General features: G+C 27.3%; 3 protein-coding genes across 6 annotated transcripts in view; 1 reads left to right on the top strand and 2 right to left on the bottom strand.

The window, feature by feature from the left end:
• Positions 1–925: 925 nt before the first annotated feature.
• Positions 926–16535, top strand: LOC100163183 (F-BAR domain only protein 2). 4 transcript variants are annotated; one of them, XM_016808805.1, is made up of 20 exons: positions 926–1393; positions 4556–4647; positions 5033–5249; positions 5308–5565; positions 5649–5747; positions 6156–6252; positions 7364–7546; positions 8914–9003; positions 10517–10616; positions 10680–10804; positions 10867–11006; positions 11060–11133; positions 11206–11369; positions 11449–11570; positions 14142–14344; positions 15082–15237; positions 15301–15433; positions 15497–15702; positions 15768–15994; positions 16355–16535. In XM_016808805.1, the coding sequence occupies exons 1-20, from the start codon at positions 1364–1366 to the stop codon at positions 16426–16428; spliced, it is 2790 nt and encodes a 929-aa protein (XP_016664294.1). In that variant the 5' UTR covers positions 926–1363; the 3' UTR covers positions 16429–16535. The 4 variants fall into 4 exon arrangements, with proteins under 4 accessions (XP_016664294.1, XP_008188561.2, XP_016664295.1 ...); XM_008190339.2 differs by having other exon boundaries at positions 7364–7639; XM_016808806.1 differs by lacking the exon at positions 8914–9003.
• Positions 16536–19024: 2489 nt separating this feature from the next.
• On the bottom strand, positions 19025–22955 carry LOC103307630 (leucine-rich repeats and immunoglobulin-like domains protein 3). The gene is made up of 6 exons (XM_008190341.3): positions 22735–22955; positions 22353–22667; positions 22009–22290; positions 21661–21936; positions 20294–20521; positions 19025–20230 (listed from the first exon to the last, which is right to left on the bottom strand). Exons 1-6 carry the CDS (start codon positions 22919–22921, stop codon positions 19911–19913), a joined length of 1608 nt encoding a protein of 535 aa, XP_008188563.1. The 5' UTR covers positions 22922–22955; the 3' UTR covers positions 19025–19910.
• Positions 22924–26525, bottom strand: part of LOC100161144 (leucine-rich repeats and immunoglobulin-like domains protein 3) — a 7474-nt gene continuing 3872 nt past the window's right edge. The window contains exons 3-9 of the mRNA XM_008190340.3: positions 25872–25943; positions 25660–25791; positions 25411–25554; positions 25160–25303; positions 24915–25055; positions 24628–24771; positions 22924–23127 (exon numbers count right to left, since the gene is read on the bottom strand). Of these exons, the coding sequence (XP_008188562.1) occupies positions 22956–23127; positions 24628–24771; positions 24915–25055; positions 25160–25303; positions 25411–25554; positions 25660–25791; positions 25872–25943 (949 nt within the window). The 3' untranslated portion in view covers positions 22924–22955. The remainder of the gene's footprint in view (positions 23128–24627; positions 24772–24914; positions 25056–25159; positions 25304–25410; positions 25555–25659; positions 25792–25871; positions 25944–26525) is intronic.

Raw genomic sequence — 26525 nt, 5'->3', positions numbered from 1 at the left:
AATGCATGTAAACGAATGTTAATTCAGTTTAATACCAATTCGGTTCATGAGTATCAAACGTTTTTATTCAGTTTCTATCAGTTCGCAGTCAGAGTTGAACATTTTTTCCTTAACAATCTCACCTCCTGTGCCGGGTAAAGCTTTAAATTTAAAACAAAAGGTGGATATTACTCGTTTGCAAATTATTCAGAAGCTCTTGAACAACTTATTCTTCTGAAAGAATTTTATTTAAATAAAAGCGATGAAAAAGGATTTTCATATGTGAGCGAATTAATTATCCATCACGAGTTGGAAATGGCCAAATCGAAGTTAAAAAAACAAACATCAATAGAATCATTTTTTAAGAAATAATTAATACATTTATACAAATATACATAATACATATAATAAATACCTAATTAAAATTAAATTAATAATGTATGTGTATAATACATATATAATACATATTAATAAAGATTATACCTAATATGTATACATATTATAAAATATAAAACAATACAAATACGTAAAAATTGTAATTTTTAAAACATTGATAAATGTCTACAACGGACACCTGTCTATAACGGACAATTATTTTGGTCCCGTGACTCTCCGTTACGTACAGGTTTCACTGTACATACAAATTCGGGCCTCGGGGAATTGACCAATTAATTTATTTTTTTCGCATCGAACGTGAACGAATTCATTTTAATTAAGGGCCATAGCCGACGGGTGATGACATCAACAACAATAAAAATAATAACAACAATAACAATATTGCGTAATACGGTAGGTATGACGGGTCGGTGCATCGCACGCACGCCGCATAACATGTCCCGTATTATTAATAATAATATAGCACATACCGACGGTGGAGGCGGCGGCGGCGGCAGGCGTTTGTCGGAACGCTTCTGGTTTCTTCCATGATCGCATCGTGGGCGTGCTGCGTCGCTGTGTCGCAATGTCACGTCGTTGCGCCGGCGGCGGTTCGCGGGGCCGACGAGAGGGCGTAAACCGTTTTCGGCTCGCGCAGTGATAGCGAGTCCGATAATTTTTTTTTTCCACAATCACTCATCCCCGTCTCCCTCGCACACTCTAGTTGTAAATGTTAATACACTATCAGTCCCGTCGGTCGGTCTCTTCCTTGCCGTCGGACGACGCGACCGAATTCCGCTCTGAAGCTGCGTTTTTACCACAACCACTGCAGCAGTCGTCCTGCTTGAGGCGTCACATCATTTCGCGCTCATTTCGTATTTTCGTGCGGACCGCCGTCCAGCGACCAATATAATCGCGATCGCACACGCCGTCGACGACCGGAAACGGCCGCACGTTTTCGCCACTTCCGTTTTGATTTTGGAATGACCAGCGCCGAACGTCGTTCATCATGACTGTTGACTTTTGTGACTATTTTTGGGTAAATATATTATATTTGTCGTTTGTCTCTTAGGTTTTTTAGCGTCCATCGAATCAATAATCGATGGTATCGATCCTACCAATCTTCGTCTCTCGTCAACTAGGTAGGCTGTGTTGTTGGATTTCGCGGTGGCCGGACATAACTTAGTCGTTTAATATACGTTATAAACTCACGCACACGCATGTCATTCATACCACGCACATACACTCATACCCAGTTGTAATAAATTGTATCTCATTATGTTTGGTTGACTCCAATCAATACCAATTATGTTTTTGACCCCACGGCTGTATTTAATTTTTTTTATTTACCTATTCTAATCGATGTTGCTGCACACAATGGTTTTACTGGATAAATATGATTCCTCGACTGATCGATACTATAATACAGCGTCTTATGTCATTTATATTTTTGTGCTTATGTCATATGCTTTCTATGCTGCTTGATCAAGCAGTTGATTAATGCGTTTGAATCGACTAATAAGTGTTCTACGGCCAGAATTTATTAGTATATGTATTTTAATGTACCAAAAACCCTCAATGCTAGACAATATGTCTTATGAAATTTAAAAATAGGTATTTTAATTTGTATTATTTTTTACAACCAATAATATACTGCCCTGAAAACAAAAGTGCCGAAACTCAAAAAAAATTTAAAAACGAGTTAGATACGACATCTGAAAGATTTATCAATTTTACACAATATATGTAGAAAAACTGCTCCTGAAATTATATTGAATAAGCTATATACTCAATTATTATTCTTTGAAAATCCCGTCGGTATCAAAATACATTAGAAGTACTAAGTAAGAACGCCGCATCTTACACTTACTAAGCATAAACGCCATAAATATGTTTATAGTTACAGTGTTTTCTCCTAACACTTCTATGTCTACCTGAGTTACTGTGTTATTACCTAACATCGCAACTTTTTTTTCTGAAGTAACGGCAGTATATTATATTAATAGTTTCTATATTATTTTCCTCATGGTTTTAATTTGGAAAGTTTATTATTTTATAAGGCCAGTAGGTATGTTAAGATAAAATAGTAATGTGACTTTTGTTCTGATTATTATTTGTCAGTATTATATTCACGATCGTCGTGAACTATTTATTATTTGTTTATTATCTTACAATTTAGTATTTACTTACGATGTTTATCCTTAGTAAATAAAAGTATAAATGGCTTATATTGCTAAGTAATAACATGAAAGTAACTTTTATTCGTATAATAAGTGAATAATACTTTTAAACATTATTTCATTACATTCCTCGTAAAAAAAAACTATATAGATGGATATGTTTTATACTAAGTCAAATTGACTAACAAATAATAAAGGTGTAATAAAATGAAAACGGAATTTTTCTCAAAACTAAAAATTTGGTTTTTACGGCACTTTTGCTTAGCAGGGCAGTATAGGGACAATCAAAAATATAAAGTTTAATTGGGTATAACATACTGCACTTCTGTTTATAAACTAAGATAGGTTGGAGTACTGGTAGGTATTTAAAAAATGAACTTGAAAAAATAAAAATATATTAATTGTTTTCATTTACTTAAATGTGTAGGTACATTGTTTGTATTATATTATTTCACCAAATAATTATAATTTTCAAAATATTAAATTTTTTTATTAGTGTATGAGATATTAAAAGGACACTACCCATGTGTTTGTTGTATCGCTCTTATGAACGTACGACAGCAAATTTTCATTCACTATTTTCAATAGTTTAATGTTTTTTTTTTTATATTAAAGTGAATAGACCAATAATCTAACTTTTAAGTAAGAATACCATCTATGCTTAAGGCTTGGCTTTTATTCAATATTTATAACACCTGTACAATGAACAAATTAAATGTTTATTTTCAAACATTGAAAATGTTTGACATATTATCAAACATGTTTGATAATATGTCTTAACCAAAGTATTTTTAATTCCAAATAGGTAGCTTGTTACAATACGGAATTAAAATTAAAAAAAAATTTTTTTTCGATCATTAATGATTTAATTGAAAGACAAATATTAAAAATAGCTTTACTTAGAACACATGCCTAAACCTAATAATCAATAACTTTTTCAATATTATAATCCTTTTGACCAAAATCCTAAAGTTATGTTAGACAATAAATTATGTCTAAATTCAATATTTTTATGATAAGTAAATGAGTAAAAACATTTGGTTTTTAATTGATATATGGAATACATTTGTTTGCATCTTGTTAGGAAAACTTCAAAATAAATATTAAATTGATTTACAAGTAAACAAAACAAATACCTTTATTAATCAAACTAGCTAGCTAAGTTCTATTCAGTAAATAAATAAAACACGGTTAAAATAGAAGGAGACAAAAACAAGGAGTTAGATACTTCAAAGGTGTTTGCTACATGACCCCTGCTTTATTCCTCTTGGCAAAGCATAGCGGTATATTTTGTCGGTAAATTTTGAAATTGCTAAGTCCCTTAACTTTGCTTAATTCTATCCCTTAATTATGATAACTGTCCATGTATGTCGAATAGATACAGGTTTCATAAATTAAAAATTATACAAAAAAAACTTGTACTAATAAATTTTTTATAAGTAACAAAAAAATTATGTCAACAGAATTTGGCTTACTTATTTTTCATATTTCATAAAATATTATGTCTTATGCTATACATTTTATGTAAAATGTATTGAATACTTATTAAGTACTTGTATTTTAAAATGTTATATTTTAATTCTATCAAATGAGGTAGGTATGTCATCCTTGTATAGTTAAAAATGTTCTCTATTTTAAACGTTGGTACATATTATTAATTTTGATATTGGTATTGAATATTGAAAATATACGATACAATGAGCATTGTATCTATTAACATTTCAAGTCTTAAAATTCTAAGCTACAAGCATTATATATTTAAATTTATAATGTAAGAATGAATTTTTCATTTTTGCTTTTTACATAAATTTAGTAAGTACTCATTAATTTGTATAGCAGTAGATCAGTTGCCTTAATCTGTTGTGTAAAACATAGAACCAAAGTCTAATCAGAGCATAGAGCAAAAATCTAAATCTGTAAAATAAAAAAGGAAATTTATACAGTCAATGTGTATACTATTTTCTACATGTAGTTATATACCCCTAACACAAATAATAATTTTAATTTTTCAACTGTTTTAGGGTGAAAAGAATAACGGATTCGACATTTTGTACCATAATATGAAACATGGATTGATTGCTAATAAAGATCTATCAGATTTTTTAAGAGAAAGGTAAATTGGTTTTTTTATGTAAATACCTAGCTAATATAAATTGTAGTATTCATAGATTAAACATACATAGATAGCCAACGACTTAGTAGCATTAGGAAACCATATTTTCTTGGTGATCATAGATAGCACAGCTAGACGTTGTCTACAGTATCATAGGGACTCGGGTACAAACTAAATTTCTTGGGTACTGTGCTATGATATTATATTAACAACGTATAGCTGCTAATCTATGATCACCAAGAACATTGTTTCCAAACGCTATGTAGTATTTAGCTATCTATGTATGTTTAATCTAAACTGTATTCAAATAATAACTGAAAATAAATTGTATTAACTATCTAAATGTATATAATATGCCTAATGAATATATTATTATTATTATTAGGACTAACATTGAAGAAACATGTTCAAAATTACTTGCAAAATTAGCTAAACAAACAAGTAGTAGTTCAAATACCGGGACATTCAATCCCTTATGGCAATTACTTCGTCTATCTATTGAGAAATTAACCACAATACATATACAGATGGTACATAAAGTCTGTGAATTAGTAAAGGATGTTACTAAATACACAGATGAATTACAAAAGAAACATAAAAATGTAAGTAGGATTTAGAATTTACAACTGAAATTCTTTTTTACTAAAACAAATACTTTAGGTTAAAGAAGAACAAAGCGGAACTTTAGATGCTGTGCAAGCCATTCAGTCAACCACATTAGCCTTACAAAAAGCAAAAGATATTTATGTACAAAAAGGTGGAGAGTTGGATAAGCTCAGAAAAGATAATGCATCTGCGAAGGATATTGAAAAAGCCGAAATAAAATTAAAAAAAGCTCAAGATGATTACAAAGTATTGGTCGACAAATATAGTAATGTAAAAGAAGAATTTGAAAAAAAAATGAATACAGCGTGCAAGGTTAAAATAGTTTTTTATTTCCTAAGAAACCGAATAAATATTGCTTCTTAAATTTATTGAGTTAATTTAAATTTCTTACATAGATTTTCCAAGAAGTTGAACAGTCACATCTAAAACAAATGAAAGATTTCCTCAACGTATATACTGAGTTAATTGAATCTAATCATGAAGAAATTGGAAAGGTTAGTTAAAATTAGTATTTTAATTTAGAATATTATGTGAAAATCAAAAATATAACTTGTGCTCTATTCATGGTTAAGATATACAGGTTATTGCATATTGACTTAGATTGTTATCATCTGAAACAAAATGGCTGCGTAAAGGGATATTGTCACAAATATAAATTTTTCTTATCATAAAAAATACGCTGACAAAAGCTAACAAATTCAAAATTGCCGCACATGTATATTTAATTATAATTGGCTCCCTTTGCGCTGCTATTTTTGTTTTTTTTTATCAAAAATTTTATTGAGAATGGGTTGAAATGCAATAACCTTGTATATTTCAACCATGACTATTAGATTAAATCAAACAAGTATTGCATAATATATATATTATATTTTATATATAAATGATTTTGCCGTGTCTAGGTGCATGTTGAATTCAAAAAACAATGTTTAGAAATGACTGTGGATAAATTGTTGGAGCAATTTGTTTTAACTAAATACACAGGATTAGAAAAACCAGGTACTTTATACATTACACATCTTTAAGGTTAGGATGTTTATGACTTAAAAAAATCTAAAAATATATACAAATATCCTCATAAACTATCAAAGATACCCTTAAAATGGTCAATGATGACATATAAAATGTGTTAAAAATTAGATTTTTCATTATATGTTCAAATTAAAAAATAAAATTAACATTTTTGTTTTTTGTTATTAGGAACTGCATATTTTATATTCTAGCTCTTAAAATACGGGGGTTATCACTTATCAGCTTGGTGATTATACTGAAAAATAACTAATTTAACATTAATAAAGGTGGGTAAGTGGATGTCGCTCTGCTGTACAGTAGGTTACAAGTGGGCTACTGTATAATAGATGGTATTAAATTTGAATTCAATGATAAAATATTGTATACGAAAAACGATTCTGAGCAGTGATGGTTTGTTAGTGAGGATAATAGGATATTTTATATTACATTTATATTGTTATTACTTATTATCAAGACAGTAGCCAGTTAGTTGAAATAATATTATAAAATTACAACAAAATAACTAAAATAGTTATTCTTGGTTTTTAACTTGTAATTTCGTCCAAATTTAAACTTTAAAAATAAACTGTGATAATGTATTTCTTAGATTTTTTTGGTAACAGAATGAATTACTTCCATGGAACTTGGTTTTAAATTTTTAATTCTTAGCTATAAAAGCTGAACATTTTATACATTTATAATTAATAAATAATTTGTAAATTGTCAATTTGACAAATTTCATCAAAAATCAAACTTTAAATGTCATAAGCATTCTAACCCTATACATTATACCATACACTGTGCCAGGAAAGAACATTACCGTTTTGTGCATGTAGGCTGCGTCTAAGGCCCATTTCCCACTTTGTGCCACGATGGTATAGATTGTATATTTATATATCAAAGTGTCTCTGAAACTATTGAACATTAACGAGTAGTAGTCGTGTGTGGGTGGGGGGGGGGGGGGGGGGGTGCAGAATCATTTTTGTCGGGTCATGGTAATGTTTGCTCCTAGTGCAGAGTATACTCTGTAATATGTAGTTATAATATATTTTTTAATTGTTCTCAACTTTTTACTCTTAATTGTTTTTACCTTTTCAAGAAAACATAGAATTTGAGGAAGTTTGTCTGAATAGCACTTCTAGTAGTTTGAATCAGGTCCCAGATTCATCAAGTGATTCAAAATCAATTCAAGGGACCAATTCACCAGTATTCACGAGTACGCCACAAAACTCATGTGCAGCTAGTGTAGCATCTGAAAAGCCTTCTACGGCAAAACGTGAAGGTAATTGCCGTGTAAGGGACAAGAAAGATGCTACCAATTACCAGTCCTCCAGAGCAACATCCTTACTCAATATATTCATCTCCAACTCCCATGGTATGTTCATTTAACAATAAATTTTTTTCAACCTCGCAATTGGCCTACCGGAACTGCTATTATAGTAGAATTTTTTTCTGCACCGTACCAGCAATCGGTAATATCAAACATCTTTTTAGTTGCTTTATACAATTACGTTTTTGATGTATACTAGTTAGTATGACTTGACCAATCCCCTTAATATATTAGTGTTCATTTTCTTCATTATTTCAATTTCATTACTCTTAAACACTTGGAATGCAGTTGTATTGAAATCATTTTGATTTTGCATAATTTTAATTCTATCTCTGTTGAATAATTGTTTTAAAAAAATTTTATTGAAACTTTGTTTGTTTTTTTCATGAAAATTTTAAATATTAATACAAACTAAGTACTTACAATTTATCGGAAAAATTGTAATAATTCAATAACTTGATAAAATATTGAAATGTTCACTCAGCAATGTCTAATGCCAAAAATTAAATGGGAAATTTAAAATATTACCTATTCATTTTTTCTTCTCTTGGTTTATGAGTTAGGTATCAATGAAGTTATTTATAATTTATAAACATATAATTTTAACTGCATGGTATTGAAGGAATTTGAGAATGGTCTACTAGAATTGTTTTGATTTAATATACATTTTTGGTATATTATTATTCATTATTTTTGAATATTGTAAGAGTATTATGTACAATTATTATTTATTAATTATAGCTACAAGGAAATTGAAAAGTGTAGAAATAATTAACAAAATATTATAAATGTACATGAATTTTAACATTGGTCTGGTCCAAAGTGTGGTGCCATATCATATTATACTCCTGTTGTATTGAAGAATACCATACAACAGATTTATATATTTTATATTTATCAACAAATTTATGATAAAATAATCGCACATGAATTTTGTTCGTAATTGCTACTTATAGTTAATATGTTCTTATACATTTTTAGTAATTTGTGTTTATAATAATTGTTGATTTAATTTCATAAGCTATATTTTTTGGTTTTTAAATATTTTTTGGAAAGAAAAATATTTACAATTTCAAAGTGGTCTTAATTTTATTCTTTTCATTTTTTGATTATAGCAATTGCTAAGTACATTTTTATTCATATTAACTGTAATAACATATTACAAAATACTAAGCACAATATCTATGCTATTCAAAATGTACATATCTTTGATCATTATTCATTATTGTCCTGCCAAATTATGTATAATGCATGCATATTATTTATGTAAATTAATCATAAGCTTTTGTGTTGTTATTTAAGTAAAAGCTGTGTTACAGGTGCTTTTTCAAAATCAAACAGAACTGTCAGTTTAAGTGCTGATCACACAGCTTATTCACTTCCTCAGAATTCTATTCGTGGATCAAAATGTAATTTGTGTTTATTATTATTGATCCTTAGGTGTAAAGTTTCTTGCATGTATACATATTTTTGTAGCATTTTCCTTTAGATCAATGAATTTATGCTCCCTTCTTAAGCGCTATATTCAGTTTTTGTTGAGTTCTTATACTTGGTATTTACAGTTTAAACAAATATGAATGAAGTAAGTTTCAGAAAAATGAAATTTGACAGTTAATAATTAAATAATTGAAATAATAATCCAGGTGTACAATATTTTCAAATTTTGTTAAAATTAGTTTTGTATAAAATAAATATTTCATTTAGAATGTAGAAGTATATTGTTAACAAATACACGAGTGACTATTATGAAACATATTTTATACATATATATTTATCCTAATATTATTTTCTTTTAAGCAAATTATCGATGTTGTATATAATTTTATAATAATGATTAAATGCAATTCTATGCTTTTATGGTTTTATTATTTGTATGCATTACATTGTTCAATAATAATAAATTTTTCTATCTGAAGCCAAATATATCTTAACAGAATTCAATTAAAAATAATGATCTGAAGTAGAATTTATAAATACGCCATTAATTTAATTTTTTTATATTATGATCTAAAAATATTCTATTAAGATGTGATATTTGTTTAGTTTATTAGTTAGTAGTTATATTACATACATTTAATCGTGAAGTAATTTAATTTATTAACTACAAATAAATTAGCCACTTTTGTATTAAGGAGAATGGTCAAAAGAGTATACATATTTTTTTCTATCGTTAGGTATCTATCTATTTATATCTATAGATAGTGTTTTACGCATCGATCATATTTAATTTAAAATCTTTAAATACTTTTTGTATAACATATTTATCTTCTACGAATCAATGATGTAATTAAAAAAATACATTTACTCATTATAGTTTTATAAATAGTTAATTTAAATTTATTTATTTTGAAAGTTTTCAATAAATTCATAAATTTGTATTGCATATAATTTAAATATATTTAATTTAATTTTTGGACTATATATGCGATTTATAAATTAGTACAGTTAACTATGCTTTTAAGACTAAAAATTAAATCTTTTTTATTAACATATCTTTATATTTAGCATGCTGTCATACAAGTACACAACCTTCAAGTTAACTAATTTCAAGGTGGCCAAATATATTATAAGTGCGGCTATAAGTATAATTTTATCACATATTAACTACAGAACATTCCAAATTCTTTTTATCCTTTATAAATCCTTTGAAATGGCTTTTATTGTTGCATTTGTTTTAAATGATTACTTATATTAATTATTTATAATACAATTTTATTTTTATTCTAGTTGCATGTATGTTGTTCATTAGTATTATTTATTGAAATGACTCTAAGTGCCAAATACAAAGAGAATCTAGTATTTTAAGAAATGCAATATAATTTTACTATATCTTTATTATACTGTTATTCTCATCTCTTTGTATTGTGTGCTCAATGGTTTGTATTTTCCGTGTAATTTGGTTAAGAAATTTAATGTGTTCAGGGTTTTTAAGGAGCAGACGAGACAAACGTAAAGAAAAGAAAACTAAAAAGAAAAAGGACTCTAGCGGCGAAACAATTGGCAAAGAAGATAAATCTGACAAGTAAATAAAAATTGTGATATAACATAAATGTTATTATATACTAAATTATGGTATGAATTTTAGTGAAGAAAAAGAAGAAGAGCCAAAAACTAATGCTCCAGAAATTGATGATGAAGGATATTGTATTCAGCCATCAGGACAATGGACTGTTGATAAAGAAGAAACATTTGATTCCTCTTCTGATTCAGGTTTTTTATTTTTATTTGTTGTAATGCAAAACCAAGTGTACTTATTATGAATGATTTTATAGATGAAGAAAGAGATAAAAGACTACATGTTGAGATAAAACCATTAAGCAATGGGGCAGGGCCAATCAGTGCAAGTGTTGATGAATTAAGAGCTACTGTTGAAAACATATCATTATTACCTTTAGGAACACATACTTTAAAGGTAACTAGAAGAAAAAAAATTTATCAAATTTTACTTATAATTATAATTTTTAGAATCGACGAGGATCAGTTAATGATGATGGTACCATGAAACGTTCTAAATCCGTTTCTCAACAATTGAATACTGTGTAAGCAATCATTAAATAATACATTAATTTTTATATTTATAAACTACAACAATACAATTATATATGTTTTAGAAAAATAAGTAATGATCTGATAGGACTGAATTTGTTTCAACCCAGCGACCCCACTCCTAACCCAGTTCAGCAGAGTACTTCAATGAATAGTCCTACATTATCATTAACTAATAAATCCATTTCTCCGCCAAATGTTTTTCCTGTGGTTTCAAGATATGCCGCAGGTAATGAAATATATTAGATATTTTATCTAATAAAATAATAAAAAAAAAGTATATTGTAATAAAATTTAAAAATTTTTAGATCTAGGAGACTTGTTTTTCGATGTTGGAGATGCTCAACAGTCCACACCAAAACAGGGACCTCCATCAACTACTCCTCCGGTGTGTTCTATTTCTATTCCTCGTCCTCCTTCACGGCGTGAGGTAATTATAGAATTATTTAAATAATATCAATGTGATGGATATCAGACGTTTTACTAAGATTTACTTTAAAATTTTAACCTAAAGGCTTATAAGTTATAACCAATGTTCGAGACTCATAGCATTTGCATATCCATCATAGATGATGTAAAACATAGCAGGGTGATATACAAAAACGTTTTATAGTACAGAGAAATCAAATATGAAATTTTATTTTGCATATTTTTTTTTTATTATTATACTGACGCTTATTTAACGATTGATGGATATTATTATTTAAAATGTATTTATTAAAATGTTGAACTATTACTTACAAAAGTTAGTTTTGAGTGTGGTAATACTATTTGTGTAGCTATCTGTCACAAAAATGTTGTACATGAACATGATTTATAAAGATTCAATAAATTGAAAACTATGTAGTTATCTAAGATGGTTAATTGAAAAACGTCTAATATGCGTACTTATCTACAGGCTACATTTGTTTCGCTTGGAAAATGATAAAAATAATCTAATTCATTGTGTGATTGATAAACTGCACCAGTACACCTTTTTTTTTTTTTTATCATTTTTAGTAAATATTTTTAAGTTCATTGGGTCATATATAAGCGCATATTTTAGTGCTTTTTAGTGCTATAAGTCCCAAACCTTGGTTATAACAGTCTATTTAGGACCATCACCGCTTCCCATACCCCCTTCCACTTCTTTCTATTCTGTGCCGTTCTCATATCTACCAATGGATTGACTCTCTTCAGATCCTTTTCTACTCTATCGTACCATCTCTGCCAGGACCTACCTCATGGTCCAATTCTGTCAACTTTTTTTCAGTGACCTTTACATGTTGACTGTTATGCAGCTATCAACGTCCGCAGAGTACTGTGATACAATAGTATTTTTTACAGGCGCCGGTGGTCGCACCTTGTTATTATTTATATGCCATATGACCGCTGGCGGCCATAAATTAATATAGTTTTCCATTATTAACTTTTCCATGGTGCTACAATATTGCACTAAAAAAAGTGAGTAGCTTAGCGGGAATCATTACAATTTTTTTGATGTAATAAACATATTTTTTTATTTTTTAAAATTTTTTTTTCAAATACAACAATTTAAACAAATTTGTAATGACACTGAAATATATACTTGACCATTATAAATATTATGTGACCGCCGATAGCTGCATTGCAATCAATGTGTTGATGAGTGAAATCTCTGTTCGCCAGACGTTTTCCGACCATATCAATATCTATCTGCCTAAGAAATGTTGTAGACTTGGCTTATTATACTAAGGCTGCAGATTTTCATTGGCTCTTTGAAATCTTTTGAAATCATTATTGTATATTTGATAATTTATTTTTCTCAGTATTTTCCTCTCAAAACTTCTGTAGTTTGTTTTCATTTCCTTTAGTGCTAGACCATGTCTCATGCGTAAGTCACTATAGGCCTCATTTGCATACAGTAAAAGCGCTCCTTTGTAGGTCTAGATCAGGGATGAGCAACTCAATGATACTAAGGGGCCAATTTTGAATGTGTGAAAATCTAGTGGGCCAGAAAACATAGAAAGCAAAAAAAAACCTAATGTTAACTATATGCCTATAAATAATGTTATATTGTTTACATTCAATAGTTCAATACTAGATAAGAATTTATATTTACTTTTTACAATAAACATTATATTAGTTCTAATAATTTTATAAATATAATAAAATAAAATATAGAAAAATCTTAACATTTTATTTTTTTATAAACTAAATTGAAATGTAGCATGGGCCAGTGAAAAATGGTACGCGGGCCGCCAGTTGCCCATCACCGGTCTTTATAGTAACTTGGGGGAAAACATCTCTTTCATTGTGAAGTAACATCTGTTTGCCGTATTCATTCGCATATTGATATCATTTGCAAATATAGTTTTTTTCATTAATGTTAATTCCCAAGTACTTTAAGTCTTCTTCTACCTGCTCAAATGTAAACGCTTTAGTGCAAAGAGTACCGTTCATTTTTGTGTTTCTAATTATCACCATTAATTTTGTATTTTGTTAACGAGTAGTACCATATTTCTTATAGATCATATGAGCTTTCTTGCACTCTCCTCAGCATTCTTCTAGTAGAATAATATCATCTGCATAAGTGAGCAGAGTATAGAGTCCTATTAATTCCATTTCTTTGAGGTCTGGTATGTATCTAACCACTTCTTCTAGGGTTAGATTAAACAGCACTGGGGACAATACATCACTTTGTCTCAGACCAGTCTTGCTTTTAAATAATGTAGATAATTCTCTTAACAACATATTTTACAATAGGTTTGTTTATTATACATCTGAATTAGTCTCACTAGTAGCTTATTGGGTTTACTGGGTATGCCAAATTTTTCTAGAGCTATCCACAGTTGCTTGCACTTGTTACTATCATTACACATTTTTTAAAATTTAAATATAACACTCAATATTTTTTATAAAAGGGTAAGTATTTAAATATTTATAAAGCTACTATACTTAATAAATATTTTTAATATTATTTAACTGTATACATTGTATAAAAATGATACATTTTTAATCAGTTAAAATAAATGTTTTACAGAACAATGGACCCCGTAATCAACTTAGCCCAATAAGTATTGGCAGAACAGACAGTGTGTCAAGTCTTGATTTTCGATCTTCCGGAGTTTTAGGACCATCTAGAGGTCCATCACCATTAACTATTGGCTTATGTGATTCCATTCCACTGGCTGTTGCTTTTCATGAAATCATCCATGCATATTTCAAAGGATCAAATGAATCAAGGTATTATAATTATTTTAAATATTTTAAAACATCAAAAACCCTCTAAATGTTTCATTAAAAAAAATATAAAAATGGTTAAATAAAAAATAAAATCTTTTATCGCTATAAAGTTGTGTTATATCATACATATTGTATTGTGTTAATAATCCAAGAATATCAGGTACTCAATACTGTTAACTATTTACTTATTAAGAACATTTTTACAGAGATATAGAATTGTAGCCTAATATATTTATAAACATTCTTCCTAAAAAAATAATTACAGGATTGAGGAGGTATCTTATTTTTCCATGTGGTTTTACAACTGAGGTGTTAACCATGATAATATTACTTCCACCTCAGCTGCATCATTTATTGTACAATAATTACCGGAAAATTAAACAAAATCATCCAACAACAAATACACATACATAACATACATAAATTAACAACAATAGGTTTGGGTTTTCTAATCTGCCTCTCAACTAGTTGCTCTTCATCCTCCTTGATGGATAAGATGTTCTTTGCTAACTTATAGAACACCATAGGATTTGTCAGCCCCTTGCAGAGCCCTCTCGAGCAAGTACAAAATTGAGTTAATATTTTAGGTATGATATCACAACTGTATAATGGTAAAAGATTTATTTTACTCATGACATCGGGACATTGAATACAATGTTTGGGTACATTGTGTTTTTAAAATAATACCATGTTTTTTAAGATTTATCAATCAGATTATTATCAAAATGTTATTTTAGGTGTCAAGTTAAAATGTTTGGAGATATGATGGTATCGTTTCCTGCAGGTATTGCAAATATTTTAGCAAATAATCCAAATCCAGCAAAATTAACGTTTCGATTAAAGAACACTACACGGGTGGAAAATATTCTTCCTAACAAACAATTAGTCTTAACGTAAGGAAAATTGTAACGATAAATATAAAAAATAAAAATATTTTCAATTTTTTTTTTTTTCAGTGACAATTTATTTACAACTACTGATTCAACTGTTTATGAATTCAATATGCCTGCTCTAACTTCATTACTACGTAAACAATTTGAACAAAATCCTGTTGCATCTTACTTTAATGTTGATATTCTTAAATATCAAGTTAGTTATATTAATGTCATGATAATTAATTGACATTTTCTAACTTTTTATTGTATGTTTTAGGTAAAATTGCGCAATACTGCAGCCGCTTCATGTCCGTTCCAATTAGTTTCATTTTACAAATGCAGCAATACTTATACGGATCTTAAAATTGGCTACAAGTTTAATAGTCACTCCATGAGTGTTCCTTCACCTTTGCTGAATGTTACTGTTTCTGCTAATTTGAATTCAGCTATACGTAATATGCAGTCTAAGCCGACTGCCCAATGGTAATTTTGGTCTACCACAATTTTGTTGAATCAATTTATAATTTTATTGATTGTCTTAAAAATAGGGCATCAGATACAAAAACAGTTAGTTGGAGGTTTGCAGAACTCGCTCAATATTCTGAAAGTCAAGGTTCCGGTTCACTAAAGGCAAGATTTGAGGTTGACAGCTTATGCCCAATATCAACTATAGTAACTCAATTCAACTGTGAGGGTACTACATTATCGGGACTTGAATTTGAGCTAGCAAGTAGTGGTTATAGAGTGTCATTAATCAAAAGACGTTTTGTTGCTGGTAAATTTCCATTATTAATTATTCTATGTACCTAATAATTATATGATATCGTCGTTGAATAAATTATCTCATTAAACTTTTTAATGTTCATCCATATTAAATAACGTATCAGTTAGAATAAATATTGATTTACAATATTTGCAAACTTCTTTTTTTTTTCTAAGAACCTTATAATTTATCCTACATGTATACATCTATACATATTAAATTGTAGGTATCTATAACTATTAGTTTGATTCCTTTTCTTTTTTCTATTATTCAAAGTTGTCATAGATACTGATATTTTATAGGTACACAAAAATAATGGCATAATTTTTTTTTTTATATGTTACACTAATTTATAATTATAATTTTTTTCAGGTAAATATATATGTGATGGCGAACCAGATCCAAAAAGCTCTACCCAACATTCCACTGTGTCATCAGATTGTTAATTATCAGTTTTTTTATTATATGTTTCCATTTATATTTTTTATTTTATTTAAACTCGAGTATTAAAATCTCAACATATCTTTTTTGTTGACTATGTTTTTCTTCGTTATTTTAGTTTACATTAATTATTTTGATAAAATAATTAACACTATAAGTTAACTTCATCTTTTAAATATTATTTGATTTTCCCTTAATGCGGAATTATAAAAACTATTCGTAATTATTATGCTATTAAATAAAACTGTCTGCTAGTAATTTTACAGTATTATCTACCATTTTAAAATTTAAAATTTTTTAAAAAAATAACCAATGTAATAAGAATGATTATTAGTATTTATATAACTGTATTATATAAAACTATATATTGTTTCCATTTTAACATATATTTCGCTCTGACAAAGAAGACAGTTTTATTACTCAGCATTAGTCAGTAGAAACATATCCTTAAACTAACAATAGATAAGGAAAGTAGTTGAATTTAATACTACTTGTTTTTTAAATTTATTCAGGGGCATCAGGAAAAATCTTGCTAATACATTCATTTTCAAAATAAATTAGTATTTATGAAATAGTATGCTGTACATTTATACTTATATTATATTATTCCATATAAAATTAGCAATAATCAAATTTTTCTTTTAGTTGACAATTTTATCTGTAAACCAAAACAAAATACTTAGATCTGATTGTAAAATCTCTTTATTATTATATTATTATTATTTTTTTTATTGTTGTGATAAAGTTATCAATATTAAGGTTCTGTTTATGCTTCCTTGTTAAACTAGTTAGTTTTTGGTAACAATGTTGTATGTCATCATTTATTGGACTTGTGATTATAATGTGGATTTACAGATAACACCTTCTCAGACACCTGTAGTAGGTTGACTGTATTTTGAATTTGTTGATTCGGACCAATGTATTATGTAGATGTACCTCAAAGATATTACATTGACAGTTTAACTTTGTAAAAATCAAAATTTTAATTTAAAAGTAATTTGTTTGTTGGTATTCTTATCTTTGAATACAATAGTGTTATTATAATATAATTTGTACTCAGATATAATATTTATTTGTGGCTCAAAAAAAAAGTTAACTGGTAATATTAATATTATTGTATGTGAAGATGACTATTTTTTTAGATTTAATATATTGTATATATATATTATATTATTTATTACATACACAAATATATCAAATAAATATACTTATCCGTATAAATATATTTTAAATTGTTTATATTATTATCACTTAATACTTGAGTTTATTAATTTATTATGTTATCATATAAATGGAATAACAAATGTATAGTTATTACTCCTTATTTGGTTTCTGTACAAATAACAAATTCCTTAAATACATGCCGTGCAACTCGTCTTAGGCTAAATATTACTAGCCTCTTGACACTCTTCAGCTTTCGTCGAGATTGTTCTGTCGTTCCACAAACATCGTCGTGATTTTTGATAACAGTGTCGAAGTATGTATAAATATTATTATGTACTAGGACAGTTAATATATACATGACAAAACAAATTAATTTGTCATGATAATAATATTATATAATAACAAAAAGCTTTTCTATTATAAAATATATAATACATTATTGAATATAATATTCTTAAAGTTGATTGGAAATAACTATAATTATAGTATATATACCTCCTGTTTCTTTACAACGGTTAGGTTAGGCTGAGTCTCACTTGCCTCACCTGATGAGCCGCCAACTGTACACCTTTCCTCAACAAATGTTACAAATACTGATATTGATAAACCGGCTTTATTTAATTATTCTATATATGTTTATAAATATGCTCTATTATAATATAATTATAACAATATTTGTTTAAGTTATATATTTATTTCATCAATAAAATTTATTAGATATTAAGATTAAATTCGAATTTTGGATTGCCCGGTTTTTGGGAATAATAATATTATTCAACATTTTCTTTCATAATGTAATAAAACCTCTAAATTGAAGCATGTATTTCTAGTTTTTCTAACTAGAGAATTATATTTAACTTTTAAAAATAAGCAGATAATTGGACAGAAATGATTGAAAGTTAAAACACAATAATATTGTTCACTATTAAGTATTATTGTTGCGTAATTTGGTGTTATACGGATGTGCATTTGCATACATTTTTATTGATTTTTTTTTCTGAAATCAGGCCACGTCTGGTGTATATTTTTATCAGACATTTATTACATCACTATTATCGTATATTACGCATTACTTATAACATGGATGATATTTTATACTTGAGTACTTGATTAATTTATACTGAATACCATTGAGTATAATATTATATTGTACTAAACTCAATGCTAATACATTTCTTCTGTTGGTACATAATACAATCTGTATGCTTCTATCATGGGCTTATTGTATTACATATTTGGCTCAAAGCTCAATAGTTATGGCTTAAAACTATCTGGTATTTAAGATAAATGTAATAGTAATATCGCCAAAAATATGTTCAGTGGCCCACGGCCTGATGTACTTCAGCATACCAGGCCAGTCCAATCTTGGTAGTTTAAGGATGGACACATTCATGATCTATTTTGTTTATACATTTTGAAATAAATAAATAGTTAAAATATTATTAAATACTTCTATTTTATTTGTTATCATTATAAGTTTTAATTAAGTAGTACAAAATATAAGTAGTTATTGTAACAATATTTGTAATGAGATCCATAATACACATACAAATGTTTAAAGTTGTACCTTATAAAAATGTAATCTAAATAGAAGATGTAACAAAAGAAATAAAAATATGTACAGTAAACTCTCGATCAACCACTGAAATAAGTGGCGTGGTAACCACAAATAAGCATATTCCCACATCGGGAGGCAAAAACTTGACAAAAAAATCCATCTTTCGATTTCAAAATCCCTGAATGGAACGGGATTGTTGTCAGCAATAAATGGAAGAAAGTTTTTAGACTTGCAAAGTTTTCTATTGATTTTTTATATTATTTACATGTATACATAATTCTTATAGTTCAACGGAAGACCACAGATAATCGAGAGTTTAAGGTATTGTGTTATAATTTAGTAGTAGGTAATTAAATTGTTAATTAACCATTAATAGATGTTTAAATATTCATTTACATGCTATAAATGGCCATACAATGTTTGATAACAATACATGTACAATATTGAAAGCATTTTTAACAGTAATACATACATATTAACTTTTATAATTGAGTTAGCTTATTGAAATGACAATCGCAATAAATATAATTCATTTTAAATAATTTATGTCAAGGATTTAAAAAGGAAATATAAGTTATTACATTATCTTGTTAATATACTTAAATAAAAGAATCTTAAAGTTATTAAAAACAAAAATAAAAGACAGGAACCATTTTTACATTTCAATAATATCTAAGTAGGATTAAGTTGGAATAATAGAAAAAAATATATATACATTTTACATAATACCATAGGCAGCTAAAAAATAATTGGATTGAACAATGACTAACAAGGGTCATTAGTTGGCATGTATAAGCTAACATGAGAACTTGATTGTTGAGCAATTGGTGGTGAATCCTGAGCCTTGTTTGGCGGTGGAACAGATATAGAACACGGTCTTTCAGAGGTTTCATCACATTTCTTTGGGTCTTCAATAGTTTCTTTCGGTACTTTAATTGGTAATTGGGCAGGCAAGTTTGCTGTTTTTGAATGTCTGTACGTGACAGAATTTTCGCCCAGAACCACAGAAGCGTGTGAAAGTAACGGCAAATTTATTTCAGGTGATAAATTGCCGTTATTATTCAATTTTTGAGGAACATTCAAACCTAAATAAATAAAAAAAATATTTTTAGTAATTTAATTTTTTTTTTAAAGATAATAAGACTTACAATCATTGAATAATTGTTCTTGACTTCTTTTAGTGGATTCGCCAGTACCACTGTCTTTGCTGTTTGAGGAATCCAAAGATTTATTATCAGCACTGTTGATCAAATTTGACGAAGGGCGTCTTGCTTTATAAACGAATAATACCCAAATTGCTGATATAATTATTATGCATACAATTATTGCAATGACGATAAATCCAAGAGTATATTCGTGAATTAAACTCTGATAGACTAGAAAGTTTAAAATTAAATTAAAACAATACAATCTTACATAGTATGTGAAATTAAGGCCCGGATTTCAATGCAAAGTGCATTTTTTTTTGTGACCTTAGGCAATGCTTTCCAAGTATATAATTTGTTTTATGAAATAGAGACTTTATTAGTGAAACTTTTTTTTACATTTATTTTTATATAAGTGGATATATATTTATTTTTATTTTTTGTTTATGTTTAGAATCAGATTACTATAGATTTATGGATTGCTCACTGGCCGTTTTTTGGTGGCGAGGCGACGTGACTACTAGCGATTACATTGTTACATGACATTACTAACCACAAGCCTGCACCCAAACCATGGCCGCCCAGGTTAGTAATGCCGGTAGCATTGTAATCGCTAGTGTCACGTCACCTTGCCATCAACTGGGAGTAAATATTTCTTACCACCGAAAAAACCGGCCAGTGAGCAATTTAAAGTATTTATAATCAAATATCAATGTTAATACTATAATAATTAGAAGTATTTTAATTTCACAATATAAATACATTGAATCTCCTCTCGAAAAAACAATGAATATATGTTCCCAATCTATCTTAAGATCCGATCCTTAAAATTGAAATATACATTTCTTATAAGTTTAGGGGAGGAAACATAACTAACTTAAAGATAAATATAATTTCTATACTATTTACATAGGTAATATACAAATAATCTATTGAATTTGTACTAGCTAGTTAGAAACTTATTTATAAAATAGTTTTCATTTTAGTTATATCATACAGTTAATTGTGTAATTTAATAATATGAAATATAATTTTAAATTTCAAAGGAGTTTTGATTAATTATATAATTTGTTTAAAGATAAAATGTTAATGGTATTGAGTACATTATAATATATAAAATATCCATCCAGTTGGTGGTGATATTTATAAGTAAAAATACCATATCTTAGTGGTTATTATTTTATGTAAAAGAAATAATAATTATAAATCAATTAATAACTTAGTGTTAATTGTTTAACAATTATTATTAGTTATTTTGTTTTTAATTTGATATTATTTTTTATTTCACATTTATCACCTTTTTCATTTTATTTTTATACAAATAAGTTATTAATCAATAACATATTTAATATATACACAATAATATTTACATGGCATAACTAGAACATCAACTTTTTGACTATTTACTCCCAAAGAATTAGTTATTTCACATTGATAAGTGCCCGAATCATCTGTATTTGCTTCCATTATAACTAAAAGTTGATTTTCAGCAGTAAAAAAATGTCTATTGCTCAAGGTAAGAGAAATTCCATCTTTAATCCATCTTATTTTTGGTTTTGGAGATCCATGACTTAAACATTCTAAAACGACTTCTTCACCAACCCTAACTTGTTTGTTGGACATTTCCGTTTTAAACGAAGGGGGTTCTGTGAAAAAAAGGGAATTAGCCGACAATAAATAACATTGTATAAAAAAGAATATAAATAATATTTGTATACCTAAAACATTAAGTGTTGCATTTGCAGCAATCATTCCAGCAACATTTTTAGCAGTACAGCTATATATGCCCATATCAACTAATTTTACATCGACAATTAAAAAAACATCATCCCTAGCCATAACTCTCATGCGGCGCTCTTGTGCAGCTGGAAAATCAGTTCCACCATCTTTTTGCCAAGATATTTGAGGAACTGGATAACCATTTGCAGCACATTCTAACTTAGCAGTTTGGCCTGCCTTTACTGAACTATTTCCAGGGACTTTAGCAAAAAATGGATAAACTAAAAATAAAAATAAAATAAATATTCAACTATTATTTTGCTAAATCTATTTGAATACTTACCAACAACTGATAAAATTGAACGATTAGAATAAGTGATGCCAAATTCATTGGAAGCAACACATTGATATTTACCACTTTGTGACATTGATATATTATACAAGTTCAAAACGGAAAATTGAGTCATGCCATTGAACTCAAAGGATGAGTAATGGTTGGTAGAAATCAATTCTAAATCGTGGTTATCTTTTTTCCAAACAAAGTTAATTTTTTCATTTGATGAAGAATTAACTCCACATTTTAAGGTAATGTTTTGCCGTTCAAGAACCATTTTTGATTCTGGATGGAATATTATCATGGGTTTTGGACTGTTCTCGACTGAAATAAAAAAAAGTGTTATATTGTTGTAATTAAAAAATTAAGATCATTAATATTTAATACTTACGACATACGAAGTCTGTCAACGGTACTTCTATCAAATTTTTTCCTTTGTTTTTTTCTGGGAAGCCACAATACGCATTTATGAAATCAAATGGTAACTTCTCAAATATATTTGGTTGTTTAAGCCATGCCATTGAGCAGTCACATACTAGTGAAGAACTATTTAAATATAGATATACAAGTTTAGGCATGAATTTGAATGCTTCATCCTGGATTTCTAGGACATTATTTTGAAGTAAATTTAATTCCTCTAGATTGTCTAAGCCAGTAAAGGCTTCTTTTTTTAATGAATAATATTTTGTTATTAGCTAAACTTAATTTTTTCAAATTTCTTAGACCAATAAAAGTTTCTTTTGCATCTTCAATTAGCCACGACAAGTAGTTGTGATCCATTTGACTAAAAACAAAAAATGTAGTTTTATAAGGCAAATGCGTTTCTACCAATAGTAAAAAGAATGATAGTATACTACACATATCGTCGGCCCAAGTCGCAAAGGGAGTAACTCCATTTTTTTGGTTTTTGGGATTAATAGTTATTAAAATTAAGGAAAAAAACCGCATCATATGATAAAATCGTAACTGAAATTTTATCATTATTATACTCCATGAAATTGATAGTTAGAAATAAATAATAATATCTCTGATGTAATGATTTTAAGAATTGTAATAGCATCACAGATAAATACTATAATACTAGATGCCCGACTATACTTGAAGCCAATCGTCCTATACCCAAACCTATATGATTGGCAATGTTTACAAATTGATGTTATCAATCTTCTATCTATTATATACTATAATATTCATAACAGATTGTATACATTTCCCAACTTACTTGGCTTCAAAAACCCATACACAGTAGAATATAGAGTTGGGCATCTAGTATAGTAGTATATATCTGTGAATAGCATTGTAATAAATGTACATAGATAATATAAAATTGTGTAATATATAATTATATATTATCTATGTAAATGTAATGATTGGGATACAATCTTTGCGAATTAGGCTAACAAAATGTTTGAAATGTTTTTTTTCTCCTGAATAATTTGTAATTTTGGACATATGCCTTTTGCGACTTAGGCCGACAATATATATTTTTTATATTATTAGGTAAATTACAAAAAATATTGAAAAATTCAAGAATGGTATTACAGTATTTAAAAGAAACATTTAATTAATTGGAAACTATTAGTTGTATAGTTTAAAATAATATATTATAATGTTACAATTTATATTATATATTTATGAAAAAAAAATTGTAAATATATTTAATGTAGTCATACAACTAACTTTTTCCAATACTAGAATAGTATACACCATTAAAAAATCTATATCACACAAATACTATAGATCATAATTAAAGACTGGGAATAATTGAGTTAAAAATATGTTAAAATTGCGGAGAAAAATATATCAAAAATGCAGTACAAATATGTTAAAATTGCAATGAAAAATACATTTATGTTACATAAAAAAATCATATGATATCATATAAAAAAATATATAATTGTTAATTATTTACTTAAATAACATTTGACATAAAAATATTACAGAATTATAAAATATTATAAAAAAGTATTTAAAGATTAAAATATATTATTCTTCTGAATTAAAATTTATAATTATATACATTCCTAAATTTTGTTCATGAAAATTGTATCGTCAATTACTTAAAGTAATATGTTTAATGTTTATATAACGAAAAATTACGTTCATTATTGCAATATAAAATTAAATATGAAGACTATAATTATTCCGATTGGTGTACATATTTGATTAGATTTATCCGGCCTTTAATCATAATATATTATACATTTTTAATATTATCAAATATGCTTAAAATAAATATTAGGTATGTAAATATACATAGTATAACTATATTAATATAACTTACAGTGTTCGGATCATTGGTGTATTATTAAATGAACCTTCTTCAATGAATGATAATCTATTGTTATTTAAATGTAGTTTATGCAATTTCCTTAAATTTTCTAAATTACTCTTTTCAATGTACTGCAGTTTATTATAAGACAAATCCCTAAATAAACAAAATTATAAATATGTGTACTAATTAAAATATACTTGTATTTACAATATAAATATAAATATAATTTTTTTAAATAGTTTCAAGCACTTTAATCAATTATTTAACAGAATCGTAAATTTTAATATATGACTTACAATTCTGCAAGGTCTTCACAATATTCCCATCCACTTATTATTTGATCTATTCTGTTATAACTTATATTTAAGTAGATAAGTGAAGTCAATCCATATAACCAGCCTTTGGATATTTTGCTCAAATTATTATCTTCTAAATGTCTGCATTTAGAAAAATAGAAAGTTACAAGAACAAATTAATAAAGTTGTCATTATTAAAAATTAATTTTATAACGCATTAAATATAAAATACTTAAAATACTTACAATGCTTGTAAATGTATCAATCCATAAAATGATCCATCTTGTAAATCTTCAATAAGATTTTGTCGAAGTATTATTGTTTTCAAATTTACCAAGTCCTTAAATAATAAACCATGAATGACAGTTATGTGATTTCTACCTAAATCGCTGAAAATAACCAATGTTTATTGAAATTAAATGTAAATGTTTTCAATAGATAATAGAAGCTGAAGAAAAAAATATGTATGTAAGATTAATGCAAAATAAATACTTACAGTGTTTCAAGATTTTTAAGTTTTTTGAATAATCCAACAGGTAAATTGTTCAGCTTATTATGGGATATTTTTAATTCTACTAAATGTGTCAATGTGTCTAAGCAATTTGCACTTAAGTTGCTGATTAAATTATTGTTCAGATTCCTAAATATATATAAATAAATGTAAAATAAAGATAGATTCATTAAAATCCATATTTTAGTTTATTATTATTGAAGAATGAGTTGAAATGTAGAATGTTATACTAACAGTATTTTCAAGTGTGTAGATTGTGAAAAGGTATTATCATCCAAAAATGTCAATTTATTTTTGTTCATGTCCAAATTTTTTAAGTTAGGTAAATGCTCTAGAGCCTCCAATTTTTCTATTTTATTATGTGCTCTGAAATCAAAAATTTTAAATTGAACTTAATATCAATATTAAAATACAACATTTAATAAGCTATAAAAAATTAAACTTACAAATTTAAATTACTGACAGTTGATCTGTTTACAAATATTGGAAAAGTTGCAATGGAGTTCTTAGTAAGTTTCCTAAAAATACAAAAAGTCAATTGTTGAATTTTAAAAAATTTGTTAAATATAAAACCTAATAAGTTTTAAATTTTAGTTGATGTTAATTCTTAAGCCTTATACAAATAAATTATAAGATAATAAGTGTTAAATGTTTAATGTTTTCAACAGTTATTAAAACTTGTTAAACAACTTAAGGAATCTTGTATTCAACTTTCAAGTTTTTTGACTTAACGAACATTTTATTAAAATGTATATAAAAAAAATGTTAAATGTTTATAAACAAAATTTTAAACTCAGACTTATTGAAACTTCTACTTCAGAATCTCATAAAAAAATATTGTGGTTTTAAAATCAAAAAGAAATTGTTTGGTCTATAGAATATGTTAATATAAACGTCTGGTGAAAATTTACCCTTATTATTTTTTTAGTTACATCAAAAACACTAAATCGATTTTCTCAGACACCAGTTTTGCTTAAAAATCATTAATTTTTGTTTTTACCAACACTTGAAAATATCTATACATTTTTAATTTGATTCCTAAAAAATACAAATAATATTCAACTACCGATCAGAAAAATTGCTAGAAGCATTATTTTCTA

This window comes from Acyrthosiphon pisum, chromosome X, assembly GCF_005508785.2.
Source record: "Acyrthosiphon pisum isolate AL4f chromosome X, pea_aphid_22Mar2018_4r6ur, whole genome shotgun sequence".
NCBI lineage: Eukaryota > Metazoa > Arthropoda > Insecta > Hemiptera > Aphididae > Acyrthosiphon > Acyrthosiphon pisum.
This window is presented reverse-complemented; position numbering and strand designations above follow the sequence as displayed.

Excerpts from the sequence above, each read along its gene's own strand:
- LOC100163183 (XM_008190339.2), top strand. The coding sequence starts at position 1,364 with ATGACTGTTGACTTTTGTGACTATTTTTGG. Across the intron at positions 15,238-15,300 it reads AACAAACAATTAGTCTTAAC|TGACAATTTATTTACAACTA; the intron begins GTAAGGAAAATT and ends TTTTTTTTTCAG. Across the intron at positions 15,995-16,354 it reads CAAAAGACGTTTTGTTGCTG|GTAAATATATATGTGATGGC; the intron begins GTAAATTTCCAT and ends AATTTTTTTCAG.
- LOC103307630 (XM_008190341.3), bottom strand. The coding sequence starts at position 22,921 with ATGCCTAAACTTGTATATCTATATTTAAATAGTTCTTCACTAGTATGT. Across the intron at positions 22,291-22,352 it reads TTCAATTTTATCAGTTGTTG|TTTATCCATTTTTTGCTAAA; the intron begins GTAAGTATTCAA and ends TTTTATTTTTAG. Across the intron at positions 20,522-21,660 it reads TGATGTTCTAGTTATGCCAT|TCTATCAGAGTTTAATTCAC; the intron begins GTAAATATTATT and ends TAAACTTTCTAG.